General features: G+C 38.9%; 1 protein-coding gene across 1 annotated transcript; it reads right to left on the reverse strand.

The window, feature by feature from the left end:
• Window positions 1-1752: 1752 nt before the first annotated feature.
• LOC113128002 (PDZ and LIM domain protein 3) lies at window positions 1753-12255 on the reverse strand. The gene is made up of 7 exons (XM_026303006.2): window positions 12075-12255; window positions 6873-7024; window positions 6041-6125; window positions 5739-5926; window positions 4059-4186; window positions 3460-3571; window positions 1753-3090 (listed from the first exon to the last, which is right to left on the reverse strand). The coding sequence occupies exons 1-7, from the start codon at window positions 12165-12167 to the stop codon at window positions 2901-2903; spliced, it is 948 nt and encodes a 315-aa protein (XP_026158791.1). The 5' UTR covers window positions 12168-12255; the 3' UTR covers window positions 1753-2900.
• Between the last annotated feature and the right edge of the window lie 406 nt (window positions 12256-12661).

The following is a 12661-nucleotide window of genomic DNA, read 5'->3' on the forward strand; positions in this document are numbered from 1 at the left end:
TTCAACGTAATTACACATCATGGAGATGTAATGCGCACATTATAATGACATGCTGCCTAGTTAGACATAATACTATTCTGTCAATTTTCAGCACTCAAGGCATGTTTAGAGGCGTTTGGGCTAAATTTTACTGCATACTAAAATATAAAAACATAATAAATGTAAAGATAAATATGTGAATTCCTTAGACATGTGAAACAAAAACTATTCAGCAGTACTGCTGAAAGTAAATATTACTAATTAATCTACTTTTGACTTTGTTTCAGCCTTGATGTTTATTATTGTTTGTTATGGTGCATAAATTACAGATGTGGAGGGATACAGACGTCGGGTGCGTTTTCATTATAGGTTCAGCAGTAATCTGATACAGCTTTTTTTTTTTTTTTTTTTTTTTTTTTAGACATGAGGAGTTCCTCCCCCTCCCCGACTTGCCTTTGTGTGCAGTGAGCATCCTAATTACCACTATTTGCTTTTACAGTCATTACACCGGTGCTCACATTTTGAAGAGCCCTTCCTGTTGATCAGGTCCTCACTGATTTAATTTGTGTGTACGTGAGGAGCCGAGGGGTATTAGCTCTACATTACCCATTTTTTGCAAGCTGCTTCAGCTCTAAATCAATAATTGCTGCTTTAGCTGTCTGATGTTATTGAGCAGCTGTTGTTGTCCCAAGGTTTGCCCTCAGGAGCAGGATGCTGGCTAAACAACTACAATTAATAGCTTTGAAACTACAGTAAATCTTGTGTTGATTTTTTATTTTTATATGCGAAAGCAGTTTAAGTCATGTCTCCTTCCATTTATATGCATTAATTTTTGATTAAAAACATGGAATGATTATTGATTTTGTCAATTACATGCATTTCTGTTCTGAAATAATGGAGCTGCTGGTAAAACTTAGTGTAAAAGCCTGTTCATCAGTGACGGCTGCAATCTTTTAGGTTAAATATGCTTGCTGGTGTTCATTAGCCACTTCAGTCTATTTAAATTGGATGTTGTTACCATACATGCTTTCTAAAATGCACTAATGCTGAAAATGTAATAATAAATTACTGAGACAACAATTTCACTATGTTATCACGTATAAAGTAAAACTATCCAACATTTCTAGGCTTTTCCAAAATGTGGCTCTGGTTGAATTTCCACATTATATTACTGTAATTTACATTTTTTTTTGTATTGGTTATTTTAAAACATTATGTTTTGGCCAACATGAACATGACATATAAAACCTGAAGCCCAAACACTGAGCTAGAAAAGGCTAAAGCCTTACTGACAGCACCTTCTGTTGTCATGTAAGCTGAAAATGATGCGAGAGCTCCCCCCACTGTCTCAACAGGAACTTACCACAGCAGCAACAGTCACTTTCTCAATGCAGTATGCACAGAGGACTGAATTTACTCTAATACTGATGCTGCTGTTGAGCACAGATCTTATTTAACATTACCTTTGTCTATCCAACATGAGCATTCTTCTAGGATGATGCTGCATTGAAATATTCTAATTAGTGGGTAATTTACCTGTTTCAGCCTGCCATACCGGAAACTGGAATTGGATCTCGACTGGAATTCAAAATAAATTTATGTAGCTTTAAAAAACCCAACAGGATGGACATGCTGGTTAGTTCTGCATTATTCTCTGCATATGCTATTATCTGACAAACTGTAGCAGAAACTCACCCGTAATGTTTTTATTCATACTGTTCTTTCCTTATATAAGTTACCGTGTAATAGACAAATGACGAATTGTACAGTATCTAGTTGAAGGGATGGTTTGAGTCATTTAATAAAACTGATTCAAATCTTTATCTACAAAACCCTCTGTATTTAAAGGAGCTGCCTTATTCACACAGCTACAGGATGAGTCATAGTGTATTATACCAGCTGTGTCCCTTTGAATCAATTTCTTTCTTACCAAAGTCCTTGATATTACTATATCAGTCAGTCTTCAGAAAGGTGTGTGATATTAGGCAGTCAAACAATGTAGCTTCTGACCAGTGCTGATGTCTTTCTTTAACAGATGATGAAGACCAGGCTCTATAACTAACCCCATACACTATAGTGGCTCTTTGTTCTTCAGCTGCATTGACTCATTTAGTAAAGACAACCTATTTAAATGTCTTGAGGTTGTGTAAATTCTGGTGATTGTATGGGAGTTGCTCTGTAAAAACAAAAGATGTAATCAGATATGCTCCCTCTCATTGTAACTCTAGTGAAACAGGGTCATTAGAACTCTTACTAATAATAAAATGTCATTTGCAACAAAGTGAACAGGAGATCACAGTCCTGCCACAGGAATGCCAAGCTTGATGCTGTCTTGCTTTTTCTGGGAGTCATACTCCCCCACTATAAGCGCTCTCAGGGGGAAGTATAAGAGTCGATTGCAGTTTCAAGCTGGAGTCAGCTTCAGTTCAATTGAATTACAACTGATGTGGATTGAAGTGAATTTGAAGTGATTTGACTTTGACTTTTTTACAGCTGACATTCTTAAAGGTGGCTCTGCTCTTTTCACGTTTTGGACAGTGTGACGATGAGACAGCATGAAGCACAGCAGACATCTTACACACATCTTACAGTATGAATAGCAGTTTTTATTGGAAAGACATCAAATTGCAAGAAATTAGCAAGATGAAAGTGACAAGTCTAATTTGTTACTTCTGTTGAGCTCATATTACACCACAGATGTTTAAGTTATTGCCTGCAAAATGTTCTACACATTCACAGGTCAAAACACCATAAAGTTAATTTTCAGAGAAAAGTCCACCCTTGCTAAAATATTATTGCACACAGACAACATCAAAGTGCTGAGGAACACCTGTTGGACATACAGTAGAAGTGCTTGCTAAAGTGTGTGTCTGTACAGTGTATGTACTAGTGTATGTGTCTGTGCTTGTAAGAGGGGGAATCTACGCATGAGGATAAGTCGTGATGAGGTCGTGTCCCTCCGGTGGCCTCATTCTGGCACGAGCGTGAGTCTCACAATACAGCTGCCCCTCCACAAAGAAATAGCCCTTCTGTTTGAGGTTGACGTCACAGTCGGCGCATACAAAGCAACCGGGGTGACGATATTTATCCCGTGCTTTCACCACTGTCCCTCTGCAATACAAATGAAAGAGGAGAGTGTTTACAACTTTGATATGTTACCTAAAATAGTAAAAATAATGTCAGACAAAACGAGAAAAGCCTGCCCTGATAGTAAGTAGCTCATATAAAACATTAACAGATCTAAATTGAGATCACTGGGATGAATGCACGAACTGCACCACATATATGCAACATTTACATTAAGTCTAGGCAAAAATGAATAAATGGTAGAAATTCATACAGCCTTTTAACTGAGATTTTAAATAGCTTTTTTTTTCAGTTTAGGTATTTTAAGCATTTAAAAAGAATCAGTAATGTATTTGCAAAATGTTACAAAAAAAAAAAAAACAAAAAGTTACAATTTGTTCTATTTTTACTCACACAATCCCATTCCCACACTTGTCACAGATGGGCAGTTTCTGCAAGTTTCCTGTGGGTGCAGAGGGTTTGGTTGTCGGGGCTTTTACTGTCCTGGTCACAATAGGACGAGTGCCTGCACACATGGGAGAGAAACCTCTCAGCAAAACACTGTACTCAAACAAGATTGGGTCACACAAATAAATACATACAAGGGACATTTATTGCAGAACCTCTTAAACAGTAAATAAGCTTTTCTTTTGGGTTATAAGTCTGTTTCAAAACTTCATCTCTAGCAGAGCGTATTTTTAATATTCGGTTAATAAAGGAAACTCATGGAGAAGCTCCTTTGTAACGATGTATTGTAGAGCTTTAAAGTTAACTGACTAATAAGAAAAACTCATGGAGGTGTGTCATAATGACATATTGTTTAGCTTAAACTGTGCATGTTATGAGACTGGACATTCAGTTTCAAAATACTGCATAAATGATAATAGAAGATTCAGAATAGTATGACCTTTAAAACATGTGTCACTGTCTTTCTTGCTAGTAGTTGTAAGTGTAGGGTGAGTATAATCATGTGGGAGAAAAGCCATCATTTGGGAGGAAGAGGAAGTGCTCACCATCGCTGTCGATGAACTCCTGCAGGGCTTTAAATGAGCCAGACTGCCGGGGCTCATGGGGATCCTCATGGTCTTTCTGTAGCATCCGGTACACGTCTGAATCCTCAATGCTGGTCAAAGTCCTGGGGCTGAGCAGCACATTCAGACACACACATATGTACAATACAATACCTGTAAGAATCCAGCACAAAAACACACACACTCTTCCAACTACAACACAGCAATACCCTGGTTGCTTTATGACTATGAAAAATTAAAATTATGGCTTTTTTCCCAGATTGCTTCATGCTCTTTATTGCTGTTCCCCTGCTGCTTGTTGTTAGTGATGGCAGCAGATCAGGTAAGAACAGCCAGCAGATGGGGATTGTAAAGCTACAGCATGTGAATCAGCCTTAAAAGGAGAAAAGGCTTAGATGCTTTAAAAAAAAAAAAAAAGTCATGGACTAGACTATATAGAGCAGAAAGTGTGTAGATAAATGAACAGCTTCAGCTGATATTCATAACATCCTCAGCACACCTTCTCTGTGGATACTGTTTTATTAGTTTTAGCTGTGGTTTGTGCTGTATGTGGTTTAACATAACATGATTCCATTTGGTCTGCTGATCACAGTGGTTGTGAATACATTACAATGTTCATGTAAAGTAGGTTACATTAGCAAAGCAGATCTGTATCGCATCAGCTGCCATGACCCAGGTTCGATGTGATTCATGGCATATTGAGACGTGGAGGTTTAAGTCATGGAAAGATTCATTCCTGTGTGCTGTGGTAATCTCAGTGTGACACACCATATATCAGGTAGCCTAATGAAATCCACATGAAGGCACAGGAAGACAGGCGGCTAACACACTGCAGCACATCTGCAGCCACACTAAGACATTCAGCTTACACCTTCAAACAAGCAGTGACAGGCAGGTCACTCATTCATGTAAAGAGAAGGTGGATTAACAACAGCAAATCAGAATAGGAATAAACCAGGAATAAACCATTAGCTACAGCCCTAAAACCAACTCCCATGGTATACTATCATTTAACCTGTGGGTAATGTTAGCAATTAGCATGGTAATGACTAGCATGTTTACAAACCGTACATTTAGAAGTTCAAAGTATCACTGAAGTTGACAGGAAACTAGTGAAATTATTTGAAGTACAATATGTCGTCATGTTTAAACAGTTAAACTAGTTGATGACAAGATGAAGAGGGCGATTATGAATTGTTTTCTGGATTTATTGAGACCAGTGGCTAATGTACTGCAATATAGCAAATACAAATATTATACAGGTACAGCTGCTTTTGATGTTAAACTGTTTATGGCCCTTATAGCCCAAATTATGACAACACACAGTGCAATCTGACAAATGTAGTCATCAGCTGTTCATTTTGGAATGGTTGTATGTGTCTTTTAGACCCAAGTGAACCGGTTGGTTGTGGCCACTATCCCAAAATCACTGTCCAGTCGACTGGTATTCCCAAAGGACTGGGGCCATAAACAGAGTCAAATCTTATGGCAGTTTAAGCCAGTTTAATATTGGTCAAGACACTACAGGTCACCCTGTACCAGTGACAGATGGATAAACTGATGGACAAGCTAAAGAACAAACTGGCTGCTATGGTCTGTGTCTTGACAACTCATGGTTGTTAAAGAACGTGACTGTCATGATTAGCTGCAGTGATGAGTCACCTCTCAGGCTTGTGGTGAACAAGGCCTCGGATCTGGCCCTCCATGGCATCCTGGATATTGTCTGCGGAGTAAAGGCCTATCGGAGTGTTGTAGGAGCTACTGACCACCTGATGCTTGTCATCAATGTTCGCTGCTGCAACAAATGGCTGAGCTCTACGGTTGTGAGCAGTGCCAATAGGTTTATACTCCTGAACAGGGACAAAGGGAACAAGAAGAGACAATTGACACTGTTAAATGGTGATGGGTGGTAAAATGGCTAATGTAGTCTTTGAAAAATGGGAATCTATTTCTCAAACTCTTACCTGTTGTTCTGCTTCCAGGTTGATTTTATATGGGTGAGCTTTATCTTGCTCCACAACACGTGGTGACCACAGTTTCGTTTCATTCCTGAGAAGGAAAGACAAATCCTGTTAAGATGGTCAGCTCAACTTGACTGATGAACTGTTGCCTGCTGAAAGACTGAGTCTGAGAGTTGTCATACCACAGGACGCCTTTTAACGTAGGCTTGGAAATGGAAAATGTGACAAAATGAAGGCAAAGTTTTTGTGCAATCTACAAAAGAAATGTAAAAGCAACTTGAAACAGGACACTTGGTTAAGATGGAGGCACAAAAGGTCCAGAAAAAATGTAATTGTAAATGTAAATGAAAAAAACAAAACAACAGGTTTTCCATCTGATATTTTTTGTTAGCACAGAACACTATGAAGATTAGTATATAGCCCACACAGTGTAGCATAGGTTCACAACCTGGAGATCTGAAAGGGATCAAAAGATGAATCTGATGGATTTCAGTTCATTCTCAGACTTTTCTCTTATTTTGACTTGTACAATTTTGTATGTTCAGACCTCCAACAGTTATAGAAACCACTACTGTGTATTAGGGAATTGGGACATACTGAGACTTGGTAATGGACCTCATGCACTTAGTATGAACAACAACTGGACAATATGTGATCTGGTGTAATTTCATAACAATGACCTTCAAACTTAGAATTGCATCAACAGCTGCCTGACACAAAAATGGAACAACATAAGCTTCACAAACAGTAATTATTTCATGGCCAACAAAGATACATGTTATAGTGCATCCACCATGTGTTCATCTGCATGTGGCTGCTTCTAGTTTCATACAACCTTTCAACAGTGAGAGAGAGCTTGTTGGTGGACTCCTTTATCTTGTTCTGAGCTTCACAGTGCAGCATTTCTGTGGCTGAGACTCCCTCAATGGCCAGGATGACATCACCAGGGCACAGGTTGGCTATGGCGGCCTTACCGCCTGGAGTGATCTTAGAGGAGTAGGAGAATGAGTAAATACGGAGAGCAGAAACACGAAATGATTAATAAAGAAAGTGGGTGACAATTTAAAGACGAAAGAAAAGTGGAGAAACAGAAACCCAGATGCTGTACAGAGCATCAAAGACCACTGAACCGTTTGATGTGAGTGATGCAAATTTTATGATATATATCTAGAAGCTGAGTCATGGCAACGGGTCTTCTTGTTGAGTCAAAATGTTTCACCACTCATGCAAGTGGCTTCTTCAGTTTGAGCGTATTTGGTTAGAGATCTCATTTTATCTTCCATTAGCACAGATGAGGCCTGTTGGTTGACTCTGGTGACCCCTCTGATCCACAAACTGGGTGTAGAGGTAGAGGATTCAGAGACAGTGTGACTTCCATCTATATGTTGCCTTCTCATCCTTGGATACACTTTACACCCAGTTTGTGGATCAACAGGGTCACAAGAGTAAACCATTAGATCCCAGCACCCTTATCTGTGCTTGCTCACATTGTCCACCTAATGAGCCTATTCAGGCCAGGTGTAAAATGAAACCAACCGAGAACTGAGGGCCTGAAAAATAAACAGATCTCTAACAACTTACCTCAGGATGAAGAAGCCAGTTGGATGAATGGTGCAACAATCTGACTAAACACAAAAAGTCCAGTGGCCCTGACTCATCTTCTGCCCAGTGTTTAAATCAGTATATACATATGTATACAGTATATTCATACACACCTAACAATCAGAAATACATTAATTGGCTCTTTCCACACAAATGTTGGAGGGCTCTGTCTTTACATTTAAGTTGTACACTTATATTTCCACTGAGATAAATATTGTGCAGGATTACTCCAAGCACTGCAGTAACTTCTCAATCTATGTTTCCGTAAATTAAACATTCAGGCTTTAATTTAGAGGAAAACCAGAGCGATTTGAGATTGTAGCTGTAGTTTGGTTACACTCATCACAACATCCACTTTAAATTTAGTGACAGGACTAAGTCTGTGCATCCTCAGCTCTTATGAAGGCCACAAGCTGAAAGTTGTTTTTTGAATTTTAAGTGTTGCTGACAATGTTTAGATCCTTAATTACATGAGAGAATGAATTCTTGAAGTCTCCTACCAAACAACACGAGCAATTTATGTTCTTGTTTTTTTAATAGTTCAATACTATGGAAATGATACAGAAAATATAAGCAACTTTTCTTATAATTTTATAGTTTGCATTACAAGGAACACCAATCAGTTTTCCAATTTGGCCAGCTGAAAAACACAACACTCACTCCCAGTGTCTCTCTATAAACCTCAAAAGATGATGTACAGATGGTGCAGCCTTGGGAAAAGTTAAGGTCTGTTCTCCATCATTGGTACCCCATCTCTGAACACAACACTGAGCTACAAGGACCCTTGTTGAAGTTCCCTTGCTGGGGTCATAGGTTTATATGGTTTTCTTTTCTCTTCAATTTTCACTTGGCCCAAACACTTGGACCAAACACAAATAAAAGCTAATCCAAATCACAAAAAAGACTTCACTAGAGGTCACTTCACTAGTCAGACTCAGAAAAGATTCATGTCAGGAATGGACTGAATCTCCATTTTTTCCCCCCACCACATGCACTCGGAAAAACTCTGGGTGCTCTATAATATGCAGCAACAGGGTTCCCGTTACAGGGCATTGCCCTGGTTGGTATGCATGCATGTAAACCGTCTGTCCCTTGTCATGGAGATAAAGTAAACATACGCTACTTCCTACTAAATGACAGCATCCAGATGGAATATGTATTCTGAAGGCCAGGAAGTGCTCAAGATGAATAAGAACTCCAAGAAATCCATTTGGGTCAAAGATCAGGAGGCAGCTTCAAACTGAACCGAACATTCCCACCTACACTACACAGGGCATGACCTATGTGCACTCATATTGCATTACAGGACACTAGAATCTTATTTACACTGGATTAGGTCATATCTCTATTAATAACTGTGGATAAAAGTGCTGAGGGGCTGCTTCAAGTTGCCAAACAGAGCAGTAATTTACAGTGGAGCATTTGTTGGCGCTGTTGTCTATGTTTTACTGCTCTGATACCGTCTGTTAGCCACAACTCAGACATTACTGGAAGTTTAAAAAAAAAAAAAGTGTGTAAGCATGACTGAAGTGAAGATTTCAAGACAGACAATTAAATGGACAGTAATATAATAACCAAGATGCTTTGGGGAAACAAATGTGGCAGGTGGACCTGTTTGCTAATGTGATATGAAATCATTTCACTTAAAGGAATATTCCAACATACTTATATTGTACTTAAAGCTAAAGCTCATGCTGTGCACTACATAATGCAACACAGTAAGGGGGTTTGTTTTGATGTGCATAAAAAAAAATTATTAAAACTAGGCAAGGTAAAATTTTAATTTTTTGTTTGGTTGAGGTGGAAAAGTTAGTGCATTGCTAAAAGTATGAAGAGACAAAGTAAATAGTAACTAAAAACAGTGCAATGAGCAGACTGTTACATTATATGAAACAAATTTCCATCACTTTTTTCTACATTATGCCTGCGGAAGTTTAATGGCACCTGATCAGAGAATTAACATTAATATATTTACATAATGGCAGTGGATGGAAATGCCTTCTGTGTGTTCACAAGCTCAATAGCACCCTGGGACATGAAGATCAAGTAAACACATTTTAAGGTGTAAATTCAACAGAGTGGCCCTTTAAGACTGCTGTCTGCTGAAGAAAAAGATGATAATCACTAGTGTTTACTCTCCTGGACCAGCTGAGAATACCAGCACCTCATAGAGGATGTGCCTGACCAAAAATGGCAGTAAAGGGAGACACTGGATTCACTTGTGCGTGAATGAAGCATATAAGTTCATTGCAGCAAAAAATACCTTTTAGTTCCTCACAAAGAAATTAATGTGTTATCAGGATTATTTTAGATACACCAGAGATCTGTCACATCCTTTTGTGTGCATCTCTGTTACAAGTGCATTTAGCATGTTGCTTCTTGTATTACTGCTCACATAGCATTTACTAGCTATGATTCCTCCCCGCCTCTTTCATCTCAGGCTTCTCTCATCACTGTTCTCATATGGGCCATTGAGTGTCGACTAACAACAGGTGTGCGGTTATTGGACAGAGCCACTGGTTTCAAACCTAACTTTTAGTCAGTAGTTCCTAAGGTCTTTGCCTAAATATAGATGCACATAACTCCAGCACAGCAGGATTACTGGATCTTCCCACATCTGATCCTGTGTGACACAGAGGACAGAGCCCACAAATGAATCTAAATGGAAAAGGAGACCACAACTGTTCATATTCTGAATATTTACTGTTGTGTTTTGTTGGGGTGGGAAAAAGTACATCAAAAAAGTAAATAAATTTAAAAGAGCGACTGTTTTACGACTGATTAGTTCAATAGAGAAACAGGAAAATCCATAATAAGAAAATACAGCAATTTTATCCTATATTTCAACATTGAACATTCTTGATCAACTCTACATTGCAGGGCTACTATGCAGAAATGTATAAGTGTTGGTAGGATGGTAGGAATGTATTTGCTAACACCTCTGTTTCATTCTTTCCTCCATCTTTGGTGTTTTGCCTGTTTTAGGAATTGTCTTAGGAGGTTAGCTCATCTTGATAGTCACAGCTGTGTCAGGAAGTATGAAGCAGAAGCACTACATCTTGCAGTGCTAGAGAGTGATTTTATGAATGTTCTACCAAAGTATCTTGCAGAGAGTTAGTTGAGGTCAGTCTCACTCATGTCTGTATGGTAAATATGAAGCTACACTCACCAGCTGCTTATTTTAGCTCAGCATAAAGCAAAGTCAAAGCTCACTAATTAGCAGATTGTATCAGAATTACAGGGACACTGTTAAACTATTCCATAACTCAGTTCTTCAGGAAACCAGCAGAGCCTTTAGAGCAAGTTATGTTGTGTTAATCTGTATGCTTAATAAAACTAGCCGTCTCCCCCTGTTTCCAGGCTTTGTGCCAAGTTAAATTAACTGGTCAGTAGCCCCAGTGTTGTTTACCATGCATAAATTTACTACATTCTTATTGGCAAACTTCTGGTTATTTCAATATAAAACTAATCATGTTTTAGTTGTTTGGCTGCAATTTATCTTAACAGAAAATACTAAACTTCTAAGAATCTTCATCTGCAGATGAAAGTAAAGTCTGACCGGATCAGTTTCAAACTCTTCGTTCTTTTCTTTTTGCCAAGTATGTGTCCAATAAATCCTTTGTCTAAAGTATCTGTAATCAGTTTACCATGAGTGTCTGTCAGTTTATGAAGATGAAAACTGCATGATGCTATTTATTGACCTCACATGGAGGTTTACTATCTTCTGAGCAGCTGCATGGTTGTAACAGACAAGCCAAAACAGGCTATATACACTAACACTCTGTCATTTTCTATTACTGACTAATCCATTTGTTTGTGTTGACTCAGCTGTCAGCATGTACATCCTGTATGTAAAGAATTGTGTCTAAACATATGAGGAAAGTTCTATATTTGTAATTTTCCATGTTTATGTTTCACTGTTTGGACAGAATTGATTTACACACATGCAGGACCACAGTACATTTTTAGGAATATTTTCCATGCTTCTAAATATTTCAGTCTGAAATCCACTCTGAGACATGCATGTCTGTGTGCATATGTCAGAGCACATTGTAAGCTGCTATTTGTATCTAAGCCTTCTGCATTTACTGTGCCACAGGTGCATGACCCATACCACACAGAGTCCAGACACGCCTTTTCTAGAACAAATCCTCCTGGAATTACAATGAGCAAACATACTCCTGTGTTCTGGACCATTATTGTACTCGATACATTCACATTTTTGACATTTGAATGACACAACAGTAGAATAATTGTCAAATCAATTGACTGAAATTACTAACAATCATTTTGCACAGATTAGTGTAAAAATGTGCTTTGAAAAGATGAGATGGTAAAGCAAACCAGAATTTTTTGATCAAGTTGTTAGAACAAAAAATAATTTTACAAACAATTCTTTCTCTTTTATCATAGAGACATCATATAATTCACTCACCCTGGAGATGGTGAGCGGCTGGTTGAAGTCCTTTCCTCCTGCTAGGCGAAACCCCCAGGGGGCCGGGCCATCCAAGACGACATTCAGTGGCATGACCCTTTAATGTGTCCCTCTGAGGAAACGACAGCACAGCCAGTATATACTGCACCCTGCAGAGATCACAGTTAAAGAGTACAGGAATGTCAAAGTGATGGAGACTTTGAACTATGTTTGGGGGCGTTGTAAGGGGAGGAGAATGGACTAGCCCCACCCCAGGAGTGAAGTAATTGGTCAGACTTTGGGAATGACTATTCTCTTAGCCTGTTGTACCAGCACATGCTTGCCAGTTTTCCTATTTTTGTCAAAAACTTAATTTCTTCCATCCCGTCTCAGTACTTTTATCAGCAAATAGAAACCAGTGTTGTGCCAACTAAATCAGCTGCAACTAAAGTGTCTTGTGCACTGAGAATACCTATGCAAAGATGTAAAACAGCTTCTATCAGACACCAGGCCCCCCTCATCACTTCTCTTCCAGGGGCAGCTTGGAGAAGGCCCTGCCCTTCTCTCACTCTGCTTGATGGGTCTTGCTGCTCCTGTCCTTATTTGGT

This window comes from Mastacembelus armatus, chromosome 1, assembly GCF_900324485.2.
Source record: "Mastacembelus armatus chromosome 1, fMasArm1.2, whole genome shotgun sequence".
NCBI classification, from domain to species: domain Eukaryota; kingdom Metazoa; phylum Chordata; class Actinopteri; order Synbranchiformes; family Mastacembelidae; genus Mastacembelus; species Mastacembelus armatus.